The sequence below is a fragment of the Dendropsophus ebraccatus genome, chromosome 1 (genome assembly GCF_027789765.1).
Source record: "Dendropsophus ebraccatus isolate aDenEbr1 chromosome 1, aDenEbr1.pat, whole genome shotgun sequence".
In the NCBI taxonomy this organism is placed as follows: Eukaryota; Metazoa; Chordata; class Amphibia; order Anura; family Hylidae; genus Dendropsophus; species Dendropsophus ebraccatus.
The window spans coordinates 192,062,277-192,085,984 of NC_091454.1; the positions used below are offsets into that span (position 1 = coordinate 192,062,277).

Here is a 23,708-nt window from a genome sequence, read left to right on the forward strand (position 1 = left end):
GCACACAGCACACTGTACCCCAGGTTAGTGGTGTGGCTGTGGATACTTGCTGTGGATCATACTGGACACTATACATATAACCAGGTGCAGAGATTTGGTATCATTGGTTTGCTTGTATACTCTTTAATAAACTTTAATATTATCCTTGTATTGGTGTATATACATTCAGTAATCACCAAAATAGTTATGGAACTACAAGTCCAATACAAGTCCAGTACAATAGCCCGCCATCTAGCAGGTAATGCAGGGCGGTGTCGGTCTGGTGACTGGCAGTTGGGCGCAGGCATGGTGACGGGCAGCTCTATCCTGCGTCCTGCCGGGGTCCTGACTGAGGAACAACAAAGATGGCGGCGCCCGTGTCCAGGTGGATGAGCTGCGCAGCGCACTTAGGAGGGCGGTGGGTAATTCCTATTGAAGGTCACGGTGTATATGTCTGGATTAGCCTGGCTGGTGATCATATATAGTATAGGAGCGGGTTATGTGGTCATTACGGGGCAGATATAGATGTGTACTATGGTAGCCCTTATATAAACGGACACCCAGCTTTCCCTGATCCCTGACCGCTCCCTTATCCTCCCCATGCATCTATGCATCTCCGTCCCCCGTGTAACTGTATAACAGCTGTCATGGCATGATGACATTTGTAGATTTACAGGTTGAGGAGCACTGAAACGTGGGATTCTGGGTGACCTGTGCTATGGACAATCCCTGCACATCCCTATAGGTCAGGGGCAGGGAACCTTGGCTCTCCAGCTGGTCCAGAACTACAACTCCCATCATGCCTGGACAGCCAAAGCATAATGGGAGTTGTAGTTTTGTATTCTCAATTCTAATTTTTTTTAAAGCTGGAGTCGGTACTTTTTTTTCCAACTCCGGCTCCAGCCAAAACTAACTCCGACTTCACAGCCCTGATGGAAACATCGCCCATTGGTCACACAATGTATAAAATAACGGCCGCTGCCGTCAGATTGATGTTTGTGTCATTACTTTGTGGCCGTTATTTTACACAGATTTTTTTTTTCTCAGTCTTTTCATTTAAAGTAAATGGACTTTTTAAAATTAGCTCCACCCAAAGAACTATCATCACCCTGAGCTATAATAATCAACCAGCTGTAATGACGGCTGCCAAATTTCATACGCAAAATAATGGCAGTGGTTTTAATGTTCAAATAACGGCCATCGAAAAGTATTGTATGAACACAGCCTTACAGTGTAGCGGTCATTCCAGTCACTTATTTGCCCTCTGTTCTTGTGGTTGTGTGGGCCCAGCAGTCAGGGGGCTAGGTCTACCCTGGCTGCTAAACTGGCCACTGAGCCAATCAGTGACTGGAGTGGCGTTCCTTCCTAGTCACTGACTGGCTGAGCCGCCAGTCAATCAACTGGGTTGTGACGTGGACACCCTGGAGATCCCGGAGCCCGGCAGGGGTCCTACGGCTGGTCTCACTGTTCATCGTGGGCACGGCAAGAGGTTACTTAGTAATTGTGATCAATTTCCCCCCTGCAAGATGCTGGGCTTTAGAAAACCTTTAATGTTAAAGGTTCTGCCAGAGCTAGAAGCTAATAAAATATACTGACCCGTGCTGACCCTCCACTCTGCCCCTGGCATTTGATTCCCCCTGATGACAATGTGAACACTCTGCAGCCTCGCTGACCGGCCACACAGGTCTTGGAACTTCATCAGCAGAGCCAATGTGGCTTTCCCTTGGCTGCGCCAGCTTACTGTTAGGCAATGTTTACACACAGTAATCTGGTTGTAAATGAACCCAAAAAACAGACGATTTACAGCTGGGTAGACTACATGGAAAACTACTTGTAATTCACATTCAGTAAAATTTTTCTTCCACTATTTTACAGAACAAGATATTTGTAAAAAGAAAAAAAAAATCTGCTAAAAATGGGGGGGGGGGGGGGGGGGGGGCGAATCAACTTTAACCCCTTAAGGTCAAAGCCTATTTTCGTTTTTGCGCTTTTGCTTATTCCATTTTAAGTTTAAAAGTCCATAGCGCTTGCATTTTTTCACCTAGAGACGTATATGAGCGCTTATTTTTTGCGAAACCAATTGTACTTTGCAATGACCAGCATTATTTTTCCATAACATATGCTGCGAAACCGGAAATAAATCATTTGCGCTGTCAAATTGAAAAAAAAACAAATTTGTTTTGATTTCGGGGAGTTTTGCATTTACGCCGTCCGTCCTATGGTAAAACTGACTTGTTATGCATGTTCCTCAAGTCGTTACGATTACTATGATATATAACATGTATAACTTATATTGTATCGGATGGCCTGTAAAAAATTCAAACCATTGTTAACAAATATACGTTCCTTAAAATCGCTCCATTCCCAGGCTTATAGCGCTTTTATCCTTTGGTCTATGGGGCTTTGTGCGCCAGTTTTTGCGCCATGATGTGTTCTTTCTATCGGTACCTTGATTGCGCATATACGACTTTTTGATCGTTTTTTATTACATTTTTTCTGGATTTGATGCGACCAAAAATGCGCAATTTTGCAATTTGGAATTTTTTTGCGCTGACGCCGTTTACCGTGTGAGATCAGGAATGTGATTAATTAATAGTTCGGGCGATTACGCGCGCGGCGATACTAAATATGTTTATTTATTAATTTATATTTATAAAATGGGAAAAGGGGGGTGATTTGGACTTTTATTAGGGGAGGGGATTTTTTATTAATAAAAACACTTTTTTACTTTTTTTTTTTACTGTAACTAGAAGCCCCCCTGGGGGACTTGTATATAGACAGCACTGATCTCTCATAGAGATCAATGCTGTGTATATACACAGCAAAGATCGATTAGATCGGTCATAGATTACTATGGCCCGCTGCAGGCCATAGCAATCTATTGCCGAGCCGGGATCAGCGTCATTCCGACGCTGAGGCCCGGCACGGGCAGAAGAACGGATCTCCCCCCCGCGATCGCATCGCGGGGCGGAGATCCGTCCCACTAGACACCAGGGACGTGCGGTGCAGTGCCTCTAAGTGCAGCTGTCAGGTTTGACAGCTGCACTTAGAGGCTTAATTAGCCGGCGCGGCAACGGGACCCGCGCCGGCTAATAGAAGCACGTGCAGCCGGGATCAGCGCCGTTCAGAGCGCGGTCCCGGCGGGACCACGCTCTGCACACCCCGAGCGGCACCATGACGTATCAGATACGTCATGGGTCGCTAAGGGGTTAAAGAGTCACTGTCGTATTTTTTATTTTAATTTTTTTTGCAGAAATCAATAGTCCAGGCAATTTTAAGAAACTTTGTAATTGGGTTTATTAGGCAAATATGCCATTATCTACATTCAAAAAGCCTTTTCCCTCCCTCCTCTTTTCCATCCACTGCAAAATATCAGGAAATTGTGACTTGTTGCATCAGACACAACCTGTCTGTTCTAGGGAGGGGGGAAGAGGGAGTTAGCAGTCAGCAGAAAGCAGAGAACAAAGGATTACAGGCATGGAGGTGGGTGACAGCTGTAATCAGAGCTCAGAGAAGTCAGTGCTGACTGTCAGACGAGATACCTGGGTGATTAACTGTAGATTAACTCTTTGTTGTCCTGTTTTGGTGCCTCATCTCCCTCCACCCCTTCCCTCACCATAGAGAACCATGAAGACAGGGGGAGAGCTTCAAACTGCTTTTTCATGATAAAAAATGCATTTTTCAGCTAATAAATAGAGAGGATCGGGTTCGGGTTCGAGTCCATCCGAACCCGAACTTTTGGTATTTGATTAGCTGGGGCTGCTGAACTTGGATAAAGCTCTAAGGTTGTCTGGAAAACATGGATGCAGCCAATGACTATATCCATGTTTTCCACATAGCCTTAGGGCTTTATCCAACTTCGGCAGCCACCGCTAATCAAATGCCGAAAGTTCGGGTTCGGATGGACTCGAGCATGCTCCAGGTTCGCTCATCTCTAGTCACCAGCATATGATTGCCAGGTGTCTGACTATGGTCATCAATAGAATGAAGTGGAGGTGGAAGTAAAACCACCATGACCTTTGACCTCCCAATCCATCTGCTTGGCTTTTGCTGACTATAAAGGGACACATGTCATGGCATTTTTCCCTGCTTTAGTGTCCCTTTGGGGCCTAGATGCAGTTTACCTTCTCTAATGCCAATTTGCCTGTAATTTTATTGCACTTGTCCTTCCTTATTGCCTTGGGCATTCAGTACAGTTATACAGGTATGATGTCATGAGATGCCAGTGGTCGCCCTACTGTAATCCGCCAGTCACGTACCTCATTGTTGGTGCTCACAAAATCTTTACAAGACAGTGTAAGAGGAGAGGCGTGTACATGTAGCTGGGTAAATATAGTTTATATTGGACAGTGCAAAGGTCAAGCCAATGAGACAATTAATTTCCTGTAAAGATAGGGATATGTACAGGTTATACACAGAGGCAGCCTGGGTGTGATGGGTGTGTTTATGGAAGTTACTGGGCACTTGTTATATGATTGTTATTCACTGCTTTTAGGTTTACTGTTCCTCCATGTCTCTGCCCTTTATATCTATATGTGTACTATCTGTCTCTTTTGTTTAGTTTTATATTGTGATGATGTAGACGTTGATCTAAAACCGGCGTTTCCTATATTTCAGATTCTATCATCATACAAGGACGTCATTGTATTCTACAGCGGCCCAGACGCTGTATCCATTTACTGCAAGGAAACCTCTGCTGTCACACACAGTCCTTCACAATCCAGGTAGGTATACATGTAAAGAATAGCTTATACCATTGTGTTATATCATCGGGTGTATCTGGTCAGAGACCTGGACTACAATGGGGACTTCTGCTTCATGTCTGTTTCCGTGTCAGGAATGTAAATGGGATTTTCCCAGACTGCAGTATTGCTCACCAATCCTTAGGATACGCCTCCATTATGTGATCAGTTCAGTCCATGCTTAGGGTCCTATTACACGGAGCGATTTTTAACGATTAACGACTAACGAAAATGATTGCAAACGAGATTGTTTATTGTTAACCTGAAATCGTTTACCATATTACACAGAACGATAATCGTTAGTTACAATCGTTATTGCGATCGTTACTATGATAGTTTATTCCTTCTGATCCCAGCAAAACAATGAACTAGTGATGCACAATGCACCGAAATATTGATACTACTATCGATATTCGGGGCAAAAAAACGGTTCGGTACCAGGATTTCCTGGTATCGATACTTTATGTTAAGATGTGCAATAGTGCAGCTTAAGGGTATATTCACACGAACGGGCTCGCAGCGAGATTCTCGCTGCGAGCCTGGCAGTTCCCATACACTACTCTAAACGACCGCAGCGAGTATGTAATTATACCGCCCTTAACCCCTTCTGCTCCCGCCCGGCTCCCCCGCTGTAAGCATACTTTACCTGTACTCGCTGCACGGGTCCGGCGTCCTGCTCTCCCGTCCGGCCAATCAGTGGCTGCGGCTGGGCAACACACTAATTGGCCGGACCAGAGAGCAGGACGCCGGGACCCCGTGCAGCACGGACAGGTAAAGTATGCTTACAGCGGGGGAGCCGGCCGGGAGCAGAAGGGGTTAAGGACGGCAGAATTACATACTCGCTGCGGTCGTTTAGACCGCAGCAAGTATGTAGTGTATGGGAACTGCCAGGACCTGCCGGGCTCGCAGCGAGAATCTCGCTGCGAGCCCGTTCGTGTGAATATACCCTAACATAGAGTATTGTGCAGAGAACGCGGCCGGCGGCTATCTGAGCGCCGGCAGTGTTCTCTCTGCGCTCCCCACCCCCCGCGCTGCTCACTAACTCCTTCTCCATGCTGTAATGTAATTAAAGGATTTTCATTTATATCAGCTGGTTTTAGAAAGTTATATAGATTTGTAATTTACTTAATTCTCAAGTCCTTCGGTACTTATCAGCTGCTGTATGTCCTGCAGGAAGTTGTGTATTCTTTCCAGTCTGACACAGTGCTCTCTGCTGCCACCACTGTCCAGAGCAGAAGTTTTTTATGAGGATTTGCTACTGCTCTGGACAGTTCCTGTCACGGACAGAGATGGCAGCAGAGAGCACTGTGTCAGACTGGAGAGAGTACACAGCTTCCTGCAACACATACAGCAGCTAATAAGTAATGGAAGACTTGACATTTTCAAATAGACAACAAATGACAAATCTGCCATGTTCCCCCTGCTGATCGCAGTGTGTTATTACCATATGTAACAGCAGAGACTTTATTATAGTACTTATCAGGTTTACAATTGATCGTCATGTTTACTGCTCTTCTTATCCTTTCCATAGCACGATGTATGTTCATCCAGACACAGGATACCCCAAATCCCAACAGCGTCAAGTTCATCCCAGGACGAGCAGTTTTAGAGACGAGAACCATGGATTTCCCAACCCCGGCTGCCGCGTTCTGCTCCCCTTTAGCCAGGTAATTTAGTTTTTCTGCTGCATTTCAAACATGACATATTGGTTACCTGCAGCCACCACTAGGGGCAGTATGAGCATTTAGGAGAGTTCACCTACTATCAATAACAATGATGCTAGTAAGTACAGTATATATAGGGCATGTTTGCAAGCAGATTTTTCTGTTGGAATATTTAACCCCTAGACCACCTAGGACGTACCTGTACGCCTTGGGTGCCTGTCACCAGACGACCCTGGGCGTACAGGTACGTCCTGTGGTATGAAGCACACTTCAGAGCGGGTGGGGGCCAGCTGCAATCAGTAGCAGGGCCCTCACCGTTAATGGCAGGCTGCAGCGATCACGTCATTAACCCCTTAAATGCCACAGTTGCTGTGTATATCATACTGTTCAGTTCCTTCTGTGGTACAGCATGATAGCTTAGGTAGCAATTTTCATGGTGATTGATTCCCTTTAAAGTGTCGTGAAATTTTTTTTTTTGCAGAAATCAGTAGTCCAGGCGATTTTAAGAAACTTTGTACTTGGGTTTATTCGGCGAAAAATGCATTTTTATCATGAAAAAGCAGTTTGAAGCTCTCCCCCTTGTCTTCTCCTATGGAGAGAGCTAAATAAAAGACCAAAACAGGACAACAAACAGTTAATCTACAAATACCTCACCGTTTATCTCCTCTGACCACTGACCTCTCTGAGCTCTGATTACAGCTGTCACCCCAGCTGTGCCTGTAATCCTCTGTTATCTGCTTTCTGCTAACTCCCTCCTCCCCTCTCCCTAGAACAGACTGGGTATGTCTGATGCAACAAGTCACAATTTCCTGATTTTTTTTTGCAGTGGATGGAAAAGAGGAGGGAGGGGGGGACCTGGGAAAAGGCTTTTTTAATGCAGATAATGGCAGATTTGGCTAATAAACCCAATTACAAAGTTTCGTAAAATCGCCTGGACTATTGATTTCTACAAAAAAAAAATACGATAGTGACTTTTGGACAGAATCCACGCATATTTGGTGTGGGATTCTGCACTGGAATCTGCAGTGTGAACACGCCTTAACAGCATGCTGTAAGCCATTAGGGTGCGTTCACACCTACAGAATCAGCAGCAGATCTGCAGCAGATTTGATGCTGTGTTCAGTTATTTAAATGAAATCTGCTGCGGATCCGCAGCAGAAAATACGCTGCGGATCCGGTAAGTGTGAACGTACCCTTAAACTGTTATGTCATTTACTATTTATTTGCAGACATCTCTTCAGAGTTGAAGGTGTGAAAAGTGTTTTCCTTGGGCCTGATTTTATTACAATTACAAAGGTAATGTCTGTCATAAATTTGGGAAAGGGGTTTGTGAATGGCTGGCAGTAACAGATTGTACCCGTCTCATCAGCAGGAGAGTGAGGAGCTAGACTGGAACCTAATCAAGCCCGATATCTACGCCACCATCATGGACTTCTTTTCCTCCGGCCTCCCTATAATAACAGATGACGCCCCTCGCAGTGAGACGGGTAGGATGGATTATTCATTTTCATCCAGACTCGTACTGAAGTTTATAAAATTCTAACAAAATCTTTATTGGTTGTCTGAGGGTATGCTGACACTGAGGAATATTCAAGGAATTTCAAGCTGAATCCCCACACCTAATCTGCTTGAAATTCCACCTGTAAAATATGTACAGAGCAATGTCCCATTGTGTTCAGTGGGATTTCCGCTCTATTGTTGACACAGCAGAATATACAAGAATATACAATGTCAATTCTTTAGGTGGATTCCACTAGAGAAATCCCATAGAAGTCATATGGGCTTTGAATTTCCTTTTTTCACTCGAATTTCACTTGCATTCGTGCCTATTCCACCAGAGCTGAAGAAGAGGGAATTTTCCTCTTCAATTCCTCACCTATTCTTTAGTGTGAATATAACCTTATGCTGCGTTTACACGGAACGATTACCGCTCGAATTTTCGCAATAACGATAATCATTTCGTGTAAACACAGAAAACGATCAATCGACGACCATGACCACATGTTCTCAAATCGTTGTTCGCTAAAAATTCGCAGATCGCTTCGTGTAAACAGTCTTTCAAAGATTCACCCTATGTAAGAGATGGGCTTAAGCGATCTTAAAAACGATCGCAATAATGACTTTTCTTACAAATTTTCTAACGATTTATTTGTCTAAATGCTGATCATTATGAAAACCAAATTGTTGCTTCAAAATCGTTAAACAATCCCTTCGTGTAAACGCAGCATTAGACTCCAGTGTAATACACATGTTGCCCCCCTCCTCCACATCCAAACCCCCCTATCTGTAATTAAAACAAAATACACATGAATGCATTGAAGCACAGAACAGTCAAGTATTTTTAACCCAAGGATTTGGTTTTCAGTAAAGATATTTTTTTCCTTTAGCCCTATAAACTGTTGGTTTCTAAATGATGATATACAGTATTTTCCTTTTCCATTGCTTCAGCCATGGGTGTTGCCAGGAATCCGGGACTGAGCAGTTGGATTCCAGGCAATAAATAAAGAGCTACAAATAGCAGGATTATAGTAATTTGCAGCAATGGGAGGAGTGGGGTCGCCAATGAAACCCACATACAGATTCTTCAATAAACGTAAACTGCTTAAAACATCTCCAAGTGGGATGAGACCAATCCGCATCTAGAGTCAGGCCTATAGGACAACTGTTTGTGGTCTTCTTCTAAAAATAAATTGTGTTTTTCTGTGATATTGATTCCAGGAAATCATTGTGATATAGTAAAGCCCCTATCCCCGCGAGCAGATGAGTAAGGGGGGGGCTGCCCTTGTGATCGCTAGATTGTCCGGGCAGCAGGAGTGACGGCAGTAGATCGTTGCTATCTAAGGGCCCTATTCCACAGGACAATTATCGTTCAGATTATAAAAAAATCGTTCGAATCTAAGCGATAATCGTTCATTTGAAAAGCAGTTAATGATTAACGACCGAACGAGAAATCGTTGATCTTTTAATAAGACCTGGACCTATTTTTATCGTTGCTCGTTCGCAAATCATTCGCATTGAATAAGATGTCGCACAGGAGATTTGATGGCGCAGATTTGATGCTGTGTTCAGTCATTGTTCCCATACCAAGAGACAAACTCACATTCCTCTAAGCTCCCTGACTGAACTGTCTCATTTTTTAAATGTTTAAGCTGTTATATTATTGCTTCTTTGAGTGCACATGATAAAAATTAAGAGGTGTCATTTGATGGTTATAAGACAAAGCATTTATTTCTCTGGCTTTTCCCAACTCAACATCTGTGTCTTTGGAGCGTTCAAAGTACAGGCCTGGGGTTCCTGCCAGAAACCCTCCAACATTTGTGAAAAGGTCAGCGCCTTAAACACCTCCAGCAAGCAGTATGTAATAAATGCAGCACAGCTTGTCCCCTCTTCACCATCCGGGAACCAACAATTCCAATGCTTTTCCTGCGGCTCATGTCATCCAAATCTTCCATCTTAGTATGAAGTATTAGATGTCTTAGTGTTCAGTAACTTGCTCTTCTATTATGGTTGTTCATCTTTATCTCTGCCGATTCTTCCCTCTACCGTCTGGATCTAATGAGGGATTCATGACCCTCAACCTGTTCATAGGAGTTTGCAAGATTGCACATTAATCCATGGGTCTCCAAACTGTGGCCCTCCAGCTGTTGCAAAACCACAATTCCCATCCTGCTTGGACAGCTAAAGCCTTGGATTTGGCATTAGTCAATAAAAGGGGAAGTGAGAAGAAGTAATGATGATTCGGGTTCAGCTCCTTACATTCTGCTTTGTTTGCTAGTAAAGTCTTTCCTTGTATAAGCAGTTTATCAGGAATCCCAAGTATGGCTAACTCTTACATGTGTTTCCCGCAAAAGCTGCTTCAGAAGAAGATGACGAGGTCGTGGCCATGATCAAAGAGCTTCTAGATACCAGAATCAGGTAAGTAGTATAGTATAGTAATGTGAACCATAGACCGAGAGATAGTTGGTGGGAAACATGGCCACAGATGATTTTCATTGTCAAAGCTATTGACCAGAGGTAGGGAACCTTGGCTCTCCAGCTGTTGCAAAACTACAACTCTCATCATGCCTGGACAGCCAAAGCTTTAGCTTTGGCTGTCCAGGCATGATGGGAGTTGTAGTTTTGCAACAGCTGGCAAACCAAGGTTCCCTACCTCTGCTATTGACCATGCACACAAATTACTAGTTTACACCTACACTTCAGTCAGGATGTAGATATTGATATGTGTAATTATTTTAATCCACAAAATAAAAACCTTAAAGAGAAAAAGCAGGAATACAGTAAGGCCCACCAGGTAACAGAATGTTTACAGTCACAGGACAGCACAGAACGCACCTTGTTCCATAATTGTAGTGAAAACGCCGGCCACACACCTTAAAAGCAGAAGTGATGTTTGTATTGAGTCATACATGTAGAGCACGTCACTTTAGATCTTATACTGTAGCACCTGTCCTGTTAGATTGTGGTTTCAGTAACCTGTGATGTCATAGATTTGGTTGTCAGCAGCGCTGGAATTGATGACACTGCACCCAAATAGCTGGGGTCATTAGGTCAGGTGTGTGACACAGGTAGCTGTGGGCTCTCCTAGTAATCTCTGTTCATCATTGAAGAATACATCTGGAATTAAAATGAAACCAGTCTGTGCTGCACCTTTATTACTGGCGTTGGCTGCATGTTCCTGTACAGTCACGTGATCATTACCTGTCTGTTTGGTATGTGAAAGGAAACCCCACAGAAACCGCAGGCAGGTGTTACCTGACATCTACAGTCCCGCTGATACATATCTATTTGTCTATTTTTAAGATTTGGGTGGAATATTTGTTAGGTTCACACCTGTTATACTGTTCAGTCATTGAAGCCGATCAGCGAAATAAACAGCGCCAGCAAATCTGATACCCAAATCATATGTGACAGTTCCAGCAGGGTCTCCGGCATCAGGCTCTGTACACACACTGTAAAATAACACCAAAATACGGCTGTAAAATTGAAAGAAGACAATGACCTTTTTACCAATGTAGTAATTAGTTCCATTGAAATCCTAGGGATATTGCACGGGCAGTAGAGGAAAAACTGCTGTAAAAAATGAATGTTTGTGTTATGTTTTTATTTAAAATAAAAAATAAAAAAGGCAGTTTCACAAATGGTAGTTGAAAAAATTTCACCTTTTACCTAGCCCCATACCAGATAGAAAATGTCACCTTTTACATAGCCCCATACCAGACAGACTAGCATAGCATTGCAGTGCTGTTTGTCTGAAATTTCTTACGTCTCCAGGTGTGAAAAAGGTGTGACAAGCGTGCTTCAGAAAAGTTAGGCCTTTTTCAGTACGTACTTTTTCAATAAAATATCAGGGCGGTGAGTGGTCCTCATTAGGATACAATGAAAAATGCCGTTTTTCTGCAGAAACTCTGTGCACGGTGAATGGGGGGACCTTTAGGGCCTTATTACACGGGACGATTATCGTGCGAAAAAATTGTTAAATCGTTCAAATTTAAACGATAATCGTTCTGTGTAATTGCAGGCAACGATCGAAAAATCGTTCGTATGTCGTTGATCTAGATCTGAACCTTAAATTCTTGTTAATAGTTCGCTGTAATTCCACGTTCGTTCGCTCAAGTTCCGCATTTTTTCACTAATCGTTCAGTGTAATTGCACATTGTTCATTGTTTTTCTGGGATCAGAAGGAATAAACGATCATAATAACAATCGTAACTATCGATTATCGTTCTGTGTAATATGGTGAACGATTTCAGGTTAACGATAAACAATCTCGTTTGCTATCGTTTATCGTTGGTCATTAATCACTAAAAATCGCTCAATGTAATAGGACCCTTAGAGAGGTTGTTTTATTTAAAACACTGGTAGCATATTCCTGTGAAGTGTCACCAATGTCCTATGGGAGGGGGTCTGACTGCTCTAAATGGCGTCATTAAATTATAGACTAAATAAATATCTATAAGGTCTCAAATTCCCACAAAGCAAACCAAGGGAAGACAGAATTGTGGAGTATTCATAAATCAGAGGACGTCGGACCAAAACACATCCAGTCTATGACCATTTCCAGAGTATATGAAGTGATGAACTGACACACAAACCAGAAGACAGGCGAGTTTTTACCCCCTCTCCCCCACTGTATAGTTAGCAGATTCTCCTCTTAGCATCTATATGGCTGGTAATGGCTGTAAGTGCTGTATGGATTAGAACATTGCATTCAGTTACTTTTAGTACAGGTAATTTGGTGGCATTATAACCAATTCTCTTAATCTGTCTGTAGGCCGACCGTTCAAGAAGATGGTGGTGATGTACTGTACAGAGGCTTTCAGGATGGGATTGTTCAGCTGAAGCTCCAGGGGTCCTGCACCAGCTGCCCGAGCTCCATTATCACACTGAAGAACGGCATTCAGAACATGCTGCAGTTCTATATACCCGAGGTAGAGGGTGTAGAGCAGGTACATAGCTAAGCTTCTAACCTATGTCCTATATCATGGAGGGGGTTGGTAGTTATGCATATTTCTTCCGATTTAGGAGGAGGTCATGAGTAGATTCTTGTACATGAAAGTGAATTTAATAGAACTGAAGGAACATACAGTAACAGTCCTGTCCTATTCATAGGGATCCTGGAGCTATGTAATGGGGAGCTCATACATAGAGTTCTGCAGTTTTTGTTATTCACCAGTGACAACCTTGTTCCTTGTCAGTTTTGTTGCATCTGATGCAGAGTTCCAGTGTGAGGATGCCATGTAAGAGCACCATAGATCTCAGCTTACAACTCTGCTATGGGTATGACTTATTCAGAAAAGGATATTATAGGGCTATTCCTATCTCGTAGAGATAGAGGATAAAGGAAAATTGTCCCACACCATGTCTGTACAACCAGCACTCCATTATCTAGGGGTTCACTGAACTTGTATGATGGACCAAGACGATAGTGTGCACAGAACTTCCTATCACATCCTATGTAAGGGGAAAGTACAATCCTCCTTTATCTTACCACATAACCCTTTGGCTCCAAGGCTGTGTTCTCACATAGTAATATGGCCGGTAGTTTGATTGGAATTTTTAGTCATATCCAGGAGTGGAAGCAAGATACAGCGAAAGTATTTGAGTAGTTGAAATATTTTTACCTTTTTATGGATTAAGATCGTTGTGCAAGAAGAGCTCACAGTTTTTCAAAACTGTAACTTGGTTTCAGAGCTCCCTGTACAGGGTGGGAGCAGGAGTGGGGGAGGGGCATGGCCTGCATAGCTGGGTCTACAGCACTGTACTCTGACCCAGGAAGTCTCCCTCACCTTCCAAATCATAGGAGATCCACTTCAGGCTGGGGCTTGCATTAGGGGACAGGACTGTGGAGGTAATCTCTCCATAGCTGTAACCTAGACTGAGAGTGCTTCATGTATGTGCCCACATATGCCCTGCTTATTCCTTCATGCGCTCTGCAGTCTCTTGTCAGTCCTTGTGTTTCCCATCCTCTCCATTTCTGCTACAATGTGCCTGCACTCACACTCAACTATACACACTGCTGCTATAATGTGCCTGCACTCACACTCAGCCATTTATACTGCTGCTATAATGTGCCTGCACTCACACTCAGTTATACGCATTGCTGCTATAATCTGCCTGCACTTACACTCAACCATTCACAATGCTGTATAGAGAAGTTTCTGTCACTGTGCTCCTGCACAGCTTTCTGATTCTCACTTCCAGATTGGTCCATGCTGAACACACACCCCTCTCCCCACTGCTGTCATGTGACCACACAGACCTCTGACAACAGCCCTGCTTCTCTATTGTAGCCTGTTGTACTACGCTACTACATTGTGGAGATCTACAAACTGCTGCTGTTTTTCAGGTTTATGCAGTTACTATACATTATACTCCACATGCTGATTGCTTTACTGTACAGTAACTTATGATATCACATATTCAGCTGTTTCTTATTATTTTTGGAGAGGGGAGCCAATTTTCTGCATTTCAATGATTTATTATGGGAAAATTTGCTCTGGTTTAAGAGTGGATTTGGATTACAGGCAGGGTCCCAGAACGAATCATGCTCGTAATCCAAGGCACCACTGTATTTTGTATCCATTCCCGGTTGTGGCTACAAAAAATTCTGATCGAATATGGTTCAAAATATTGTATGTCAATATAGTCCAAAACTGTAAAATGCACCACTGTATACTGTAGTCACATGACATCACGAGAGATGAGGTAGCACTTCTGTGTGTTTAGTTCATGTTGGGATAAAGCTTTAAAAATATAATTTGTGTAATAACCTAAAGCCATCCTGATTTCTGTATACACAACATACACACGCCTCATTATATCCCCAAGTACTTAGTGCCCCCCCCCCCCCCCGTGTTTTCAGTTTAATATTATTATACTGTTGTTGTTCTGTTGCATTTATCCATAGTTTCCAGTATAGTATCCAGAAGCTGTTTTTTTTTTTTTTTCTTCTATCTGGTTTCATGTGATTCATGATGTGTAAACGCGTGAACGCAGTTCATGTTCTGGAGCTTGCAGGTCACATAATGACCTCTAGATGTCACTGTCGAAGCCAAAGTCACCAAAATATAATGGTCTTGCAATTCCAGTTTGTAATCCTGTGTAGTCTAGTGAAACTAAATACCTATTTATTAAAGGAATGATTCTCTTGGGGATTAGCTGATAAGTGGCCATGAACTGGTTGCCGGCTTAGGGCCCTATTCCACCGGACGATTATCGTTCGCATAATCGTTAACTATCTCAAACGACCGCTATTGCGAAAGACCTGAAAACGCTCACTCATATCCATGGAACGATAATCGTTACTTATGATCGTATTTAAGATCGTTTTTCTTCACTATTTATTCGCAATTGCGTTCGTATCTATTGCGAATGACCGACCGATGTCTTATTCAATGCGAACGATTTGTGAACGTTTTGCGAACGAGCAACGATAAAAATAGGTCCAGGTCTTATAAAGCGATCAACGATTTATCGTTCGGTCGTTAATCGTTAACTGCATTTCAACCGAACGATTATCGTTTAAATTCGAACGATTTACCGATAATCTGAACGATAATCGTCCGGTGGAATAGGGCCCTTAGAGAGATGTGCATGTGCATAGTTGACAGACCTTTATTCACATACTGACTGCAATAGCTGTGCCCATGTCAGGAGGAAGTATACAGGTCTCATCAGTGTAAACATACACACACACACACACACACACACATACACACACACACACACACACCCTTCAGCTGTTGCAAAACTACAACTCCCATCATGCCTAGACAGCCAAAGCTAAAGCTTTGGCTGTCCATGCATGATGGGAGTTGTAGTTTTGGCAGTCTCCAGATCAGCCTTGACTCCTTTGTGTATAGGGGATGAGTAAGTTTTGATTGGAAAACCCCTTTAAGGGGCTGTCAGGGAACCTCAATACATTTAGGCATTTGCTCCCTATACTAAGGCATATTGGATATAGGATAATGTCTGCCATGACATTATGAACGTGGGGGGCCAACCTGCGGGATCTCAAAAATCCCAGTCAAGGTTCTATTCTGTTCACAAAAGGTTTACATTAGCTGTTGAGGGTCCTTACATGTTTCTGCTTGTAGATCCTTGTCTAGGTGTTAACATGTATAAAGCCACCTAGGGGTACAACAAATCTATATTATATAGCCTATTTTTCCTGTGTAGATTCTGTGACACCATTGTTATCAGTCATTTCAGGTTTGTTTTGGTTTCCTTTAATTGACAGGAGAATGGCTGCTCCCTGCCATCATTACTATAAGTGCGGACCAGATATACTTTCACACATGAAGTACTGTCGTAGCTGTGCTCTATGACCTGAACCTCTTCTGTTCTGTATTTTTAGGTGACTGAGGATGATGAAGAGGAAGCTGTTGGACAAGAACCTGCTTCTACTTGAACTTCCTAATAATGGAGACCATATTGTTGTCTCACCGCTGATGTGCCCTTATTTCCATTACAGCCTCTGATATATAAGGTGTCTCTGAGAACAAGTCGCTTGAGTCCATGTGTTATTTGCACAGTGCAGTTTAGAATTGATTCTGGACTCTGACTCTAATACATGAGGTCCATGGTGATGTTGTCTGTGTATTTTTTTTTTTCTTCAGAGAAGTGCACATTATATTTCCCTGGCTCCTCTTTAGTATGTGTTATTAGTAATGTTATTGCTGAATTATTTATCAGTTAATGAGTAAAATAAAGTCTATCATCATCTATACCTGAGTCTTTTCTGTGATATTCTATGGACTTCAGCTTAAAAGATTTGCTCACACATGTATCATGATCATATGGCACATATACAGGACTCATCACATGTCTTATGTGCTCCACAGGGAAAAAGAGGTAAAAAAAATAATGATTCGCCTTATTTCTACATATTCTGGCCATATAAGTGCATTTTCCGTTGGGTCAGTGACCTGAGAATACATAGATTTAGAGATATTTGAAGTACAAACAGGAAGTTATTGGTGGAAATCTACAGAACTGCCACAAATTCAATTTAATCCCTCATACAATGGTAAGGATAAGAGTTGGGTTGGGGTCCTTGTCTTCCTTTAGAATGCGAGGTTAATCACATGGCCGGGCTGCACGAATGATCACTGTATCGTTTGTGCGGCCACTTAAATGTATTGCTATCAGCTGCACATCCCCTGTTCACACAGGTAGACGTGCGGCTGATTTTGCTGCAGTACAAAAGATACAAATAAATGATAGTGACACTCTAATGTCCTCTGATATACATGTACGTCATTATCGAGATACGATGTACATCATGGTTTGCAGTCACTAGCAGAACTGTTCCTGTGATTGACAAGATCCTGCCATACCACTTTACCGGCAGAGCAAAGAACTCTGTGTGACAGCTACGCATGTCAAAGGATAAGATATTTCAGGCAGCAAGTAAACAGAGTGCCCTTGAAGTTGACGTGTTGGAGGTGAGATAAATGGACAAGTCTTAGTGACTTTGACATAGGCTAAACGCCTGGGTCAGAGCATCTCCAAAATGGCAGCTCTTGTTGTTCCTGGTATGTAGTATCATGTCATGGCAGCTGGGTGATGGGTTGCTCAAATGTTTATTGATGTGTGTTGAAAGTGAAGCTTACCTGGTCCATTCCCATAGTAAGGCCTGATCCTCGCGTTCCGCGCATGGACTATGTGCTTTGGGCTGGACTTTGGAACTGTGTTATCGTTGGTAAATGCTATATGGTAAATCTTTGTGCTACTGTACTGACACTGTTTTTATGGCCCATCGCTCTTTTTATTTTACTTTTTTTTTTTTTCATGTCATATTTTTTTCCTCCTATTCTTTAGTAGAAATCCTTCAATCACATCACTTGAACTAAAACAAAAGCAGATTCTGTGGTGGTCTCCTTTTTGGGCTACAAAAGAAACGCATGTAAGGCTAAGTTCACACTACGTTTTTTGCAAAAAACTGATGTAAGTGCGTGCATCCGTTTTTCCATTGACTTCCATTATAAAAAAAAAAAAAAAAAAAAATCCTTTTTTTACGGACACACAAACGTGGTTGACCACGTTTTTGTGTCCGTCAAAAATACGGATCTGTTGATTGGAAGTCAGTGAAAAAATGGATGCACACCGTTGCATCCGTTTTTTCTATCCGTTTTTCATCAGTTTTTTGCAAAAAAACGGATTGCAAAAACTTAGTGTGAACCCAGCCTAAAGGAGGCCTCATGGCCTAAAGATTTTTTGTTTCCATCAGAAATCTGAACCTTTAAAGGATGCATTCACACTGCCTTAAAACCTAGGAAAAGCCAGCAGCCAGATGTTAGCCGGAAGTCTATGATCTGCCTTAGGCTTGGACCACACTACGTTTTTGCAGTCTGGTTTTTTTCATCAGTTTTTGCAGAAAAAGAGATGGTGAAAACTGATGCATTTGTGTACATCCAATTTGATCTTTTTTTCCATTGACTTCCATTACACAAAAACCGATGCGTTTTGATCTTTTTTTTTTTAAATAATAAAAGTCAATGGAAAAATAGAACAAAACGGATGCAAACAAATGCATCAGTTTTTCCATCTGGTTTTCATCCTTTTTTTTTTATTATTGCGCCTTACACATGGCACGTTTCTCTCCTCTCTGGCATTTTGAGGCTCTGTGGCAGTTTTTCCTAAAACACAGCATGTTGAGGGTGCGTTTTGATTGAGTTTTCAGGAAACTGGCATTTTTTTCTTCTACAGACTTCTATACAAATGTTCTGGTTGTCTCAAAAACCCCATTGCTCTGCGTATGGCTTTTTTGTCACCTTTTGTGGTTCAGCAGCTAGGTCATGTGAGTAAAAAAAAAAAGTTTCAATCTAGGAGATCGGTGCTTGCTTACATCAAGTCATTGAGCCGTGTAATACCATCTTAAGAGGGCCAGATGATGGATTTGTAGATACGCGTTCCTGAGACTATAAGCCCGAGCTACACTATGACTTTTTTTAGCGCCACTGATTAATTTGACAGCAGCGTCTAGAAGATAAACAGCCACTTCCAAATGGAAGACGATCATCTTCTTGCCAATATCTAAAACATAACAATGTAACAAAAGTTCCGTTGAGATGAACAAACTCATCTTAGTCAAGTGACACCATGTGAGTTTGTTCATGATTCACCAGCCATTGGGTGTTTTGAATTGAAGATTCGAGTGGGAAAAAAAAGCAAAAAAAACATTTGTTTGGAATCTACAAAGGTGAATTCACACACAGCAGGTTTGTTGTGATTCTGTTTTGATTGGATGACCGTATGTGAGTAACAGAACAGCCACGTTCTTAAAATAATGGCCGTTAAATTACAATCATCGTTTTGATGTGAGGTTGTCCAGTAACTAGGGGAGAAGTAAGAGATTGTTTTTTGGGGGTCTGACATCTGTATCGGGCCCCGGCGTCTTTCTTATGAATACAGCCGTGAGTATGGCATGTGACCCACAGCTCTATTCATTCCTATGGAGCTGCTGAAAAGCACTGTACTTCGCTCTCTCTGGCACCTCCTTAGGGAAGGATAGAGCCACAGGTCATATGCCTATTCATAAGAAAGAAGCCGGGCACCATACGGAGATTGCTAGGGGATACGGAGGTCGAACCTCCGTGATCTCTTACTTAGTTTTTTTACGGACAACCTCTTTAAAGTTTGCTGCTTTCTTATGTCCGATATCACTTAAGCCCCGATTTGATACGGCCACTATGAGGAGCTCCTCGTTCTGATCGCTGCCACCGCTATTCTACGCGGCAGCAGCGAGCGGGTGAATGCGGGAGGGGCTGCCCGGGTGATCGCTTGATCGTCTGGGCAGCCCATAGAGGCGGTCTGCTGTCACCGGTGCGACGGCAGCAGATCGCTGCTATATCAGACACTTGTTTTTCCAACGACTGCAACGATCAGCCGACATGAACGATGTTGGCAGATAGTTGCCTTCTATTCCACGGGACTATTATCGGCCCTAACAGCCGAATACGGCCGATAATGGTTCCGTGGAATAGGAACGATTTTTTTTTACATGGATCTTAACATTACGTTTGCACATCCATAACCCTATCATATCCTGTCTAGACGCCCTCCTCCTCCATGTACTGCTGCTCACTCCAGTATTTCACAACTTATATTAGCAGCGCGTCTTCCCGCTCCAAGCACAACAACCGTGTGTGGATTTCACTAAAATGTTATAGTGAAAGGAAAAGTAATGACGTCTTGCAGAGAATCACCCCTCCACCCACAGTTACTACTTTCCTCAAGGAGACTTCTTTACTTTCTAATCTGTGTATTTTCTGATTTCTGAATTTAAAAAAAATGTTTAACACAAAAAACTTGGTTTAAAGGGGTTATCCAGGATAAGAAAAACACAGCTTCTTTCTTACAAAAACAGCACCACCCCTGACCCCTTGACCCCTGTGTGGTTTTTTCAGCTCAATTCTATTGAAGTAAATGGAGCTGAGTTATAATACTACACATAACCTGTGGACAAGGGTGGCGCTGTTTTTGGATATAAGTAGCTATGTTTTTCTCATCCTGGGTAACCCCTTTAAATCAAATTCTGAGGCATACAGCTATAGTCCAGCAAATAATGTACCTAGCATGTAGCACCACCAGCAGCACCCTCACCTCTGCATTATGAAAGACAAGATGGACACTAGGCACATTTCAGTTGTTTTAGGTAAGTTTTAGTTGTTGTAATGCCTCTTTATTTGAAGGGTCCTCCTATGATCAGACTGATCAAAGAGTGGTCTATTGTTTCCATCCCAGTGATCATCTGGAACCTGCTCTGATCAAGTGCAGCGCACAGTCTTCTACCAGTGTACTGTATATTCTTGTATACAATACTTGAGGGGGGGAGCTGCCTGTCCCTTTACGAGGGAGCAGTAATAGAAATTACCACTTGCAGTGCACAGGCTGCCGTGCTGTACTATAGAGATGATATAGCGTTCCCCTGGGTATTCTATATAAGAATTTGCCATACCCACATCATGGGTTAGCCATGCTGTTCCCTACACAAACACTGGTGGCAGCAGAGGGGCCCATGTCTTCCTTACTGCTGCCACTCAATAGAGGTGTGTGTGTGTGTATATATATATATATATATATATATATATATATATATATATATATATATATATATATATATTGATGAAGTTAGAGAACCGGCAGTTATAGAAGGAGCAGTGTTTTCCCATAGGAAATAATGTAAATGTTTTTAATTGGTCCCAGCACCAACCAATAATTACCTACAGTGCCCATATATTACATTGATAAGTGCCCAGTGTAATCTCTGCAGTACATTACGGAGCAGCACTATACGGTACAGGACATTACAGAGCAGCACTATATACTGTACAGGACATTACAGAGCAGCACTATACGGTACAGGACATTACAGAGCAGCACTATATACTGTACAGGACATTACAGAGCAGCACTATATACTGTACAGGACATTACAGAGCAGCACTATACGGTACAGGACATTACAGAGCAGCACTATATACTGTACAGGACATTACAGAGCAGCACTATACGGTACAGGACATTACAGAGCAGCACTATACGGTACAGGACATTACAGAGCAGCACTATATACTGTACAGGACATTACAGAGCAGCACTATACGGTACAGGACATTACAGAGCAGCACTATATACTGTACAGGACATTACAGAGCAGCACTATACGGTACAGGACATTACAGAGCAGCACTATATACTGTACAGGACATTACAGAGCAGCACTATATACTGTACAGGACATTACAGAGCAGCACTATATACTGTACAGGACATTACAGAGCAGCACTATACGGTACAGGACATTACAGAGCAGCACTATATACTGTACAGGACATTACAGAGCAGCACTATACTGTACAGGACATTACAGAGCAGCACTATATACTGTACAGGACATTACAGAGCAGCACTATACAGTACAGGACATTACAGAGCAGCACTATATACTGTAGAGGACATTACAGAGCAGCACTATACGGTACAGGACATTACAGAGCAGCACTATATACTGTACAGGACATTACAGAGCAGCACTATACGGTACAGGACATTACAGAGCAGCACTATATACTGTACAGGACATTACAGAGCAGCACTATATACTGTACAGGACATTACAGAGCAGCACTATATACTGTACAGGACATTACAGAGCAGCACTATACGGTACAGGACATTACAGAGCAGCACTATATACTGTACAGGACATTACAGAGCAGCACTATATACTGTACAGGACATTATACACAAGAAACATTCAACAAAACCAGCAATTATAGTACAGTAGTCACTAACCCCTCACTCATCCTTTACTGTATAGTGTCCCCCCCCCCCCCCCCAGCACTGTAACGGATGGGGGATGGTGGTGCCCTGCCTGTACTACTACTGTACTGTATATGCACTCCAGCAGTCTTATACAGTACATAATGGGAGATGGTGGTGCACTGCCTGTACTACTACTGTACTGTATATGCACTCCAGCAGTCTTATACAGTACAGGATGGGAGATAGCGGTGCACCGACAGTACTACTACTGTACTGTATATGCACTCCAGCAGTCTTATACAGTACTGTACAGGATGGGAGATGGTGGTGCACTGACTGTACTACTACTGTACTGTATATGCACTCCAGCAGTCTTATACAGTACAGGATGGGAGATGGTGGTGCCCTGACTGTACTACTACTGTACTGTATATGCACTCTTGCAGTCTTATACTGTACTGTACAGGATGGGAGATGGTGGTGCACTGACTGTACTACTACTGTACTGTATATGCACTCCAGCAGTCTTATACAGTACAGGATGGGAGATGGTGGTGCCCTGACTGTACTACTACTGTACTGTATATGCACTCCAGCAGTCTTATACAGCACAGGATGGGAGATGGTGGTGCACTGACTGTACTACTACTGTACTGTATATGCACTCCAGCAGTCTTATACAGTACAGGATGGGAGATGGTGGTGCACTGACTGTACTACTACTGTACTGTATATGCCCTCCAGCAGTCTTATACAGTACAGGATGGGAGATGGCGGTGCACTGACTGTACTACTACTGTACTGTATATGCACTCCAGCAGTCTTATACAGTACTGTACAGGATGGGAGATGGCGGTGCACTGACTGTACTACTACTGTACTGTATATGCACTCCAGCAGTCTTATACAGTACAGGATGGGAGATGGTGGTGCACTGACTGTACTACTACTGTACTGTATATGCCCTCCAGCAGTCTTATACAGTACAGGATGGGAGATGGCGGTGCACTGACTGTACTACTACTGTACTGTATATGCACTCCAGCAGTCTTATACAGTACTGTACAGGATGGGAGATGGCGGTGCCCTGACTGTACTACTACTGTACTGTATATGCACTCCAGCAGTCTTATACAGTACAGGATGGGAGATGGTGGTGCACTGACTGTACTACTACTACTGTACTGTATATGCACTCCAGCAATCGTATATAGTACTGTACAGGATGGGAGATGGTGGTGCCCTGACTGTACTACTACTGTACTGTATATGCACTCCAGCAGTCTTATATAGCACTGTACAGGATGGGAGATGGTGGTGCCCTGACTGTACTACTACTGTACTGTATATGCACTCCAGCAGTCTTATATAGCACTGTACAGGATGGGAGATGGTGGTGCCCTGACTGTACTACTACTGTACTGTATATGCACTCCAGCAATCGTATATAGTACTGTACAGGATGGGAGATGGTGGTGCCCTGACTGTACTACTACTATACTGTATATGCACTCCAGCAGTCTTATACAGTACAGGATGGAAGATGGTGGTG

The 23,708-nt window shown here is 42.9% G+C and overlaps 1 protein-coding gene across 3 annotated transcripts; it reads left to right on the forward strand.

Moving 5' to 3' along the window:
* The first annotated feature begins 265 nt into the window (after positions 1–265).
* On the forward strand, positions 266–16,389 carry NFU1 (NFU1 iron-sulfur cluster scaffold). Of its 3 annotated transcripts, none has more exons than XM_069943005.1 (8): positions 266–364; positions 4,597–4,703; positions 6,253–6,388; positions 7,615–7,681; positions 7,755–7,872; positions 10,237–10,300; positions 12,657–12,831; positions 16,242–16,389. In XM_069943005.1, the coding sequence occupies exons 1-8, from the start codon at positions 345–347 to the stop codon at positions 16,293–16,295; spliced, it is 741 nt and encodes a 246-aa protein (XP_069799106.1). In that variant the 5' UTR covers positions 266–344; the 3' UTR covers positions 16,296–16,389. The 3 variants fall into 3 exon arrangements, with proteins under 3 accessions (XP_069799106.1, XP_069799094.1, XP_069799101.1); XM_069942993.1 differs by having other exon boundaries at positions 267–397; XM_069943000.1 differs by having other exon boundaries at positions 267–397; positions 7,758–7,872.
* Positions 16,390–23,708: the final 7,319 nt, after the last annotated feature.

Bases quoted from the DNA above. Each gene is read 5' to 3' on its own strand.
- NFU1 (XM_069942993.1), top strand. From the start codon at position 345: ATGGCGGCGCCCGTGTCCAGGTGGATGAGCTGCGCAGCGCACTTAGGA. The intron at 10,301-12,656 runs GTAAGTAGTATA...ATCTGTCTGTAG, and splicing joins CTTCTAGATACCAGAATCAG to GCCGACCGTTCAAGAAGATG. The intron at 12,832-16,241 runs GTACATAGCTAA...CTGTATTTTTAG, and splicing joins AGGTAGAGGGTGTAGAGCAG to GTGACTGAGGATGATGAAGA.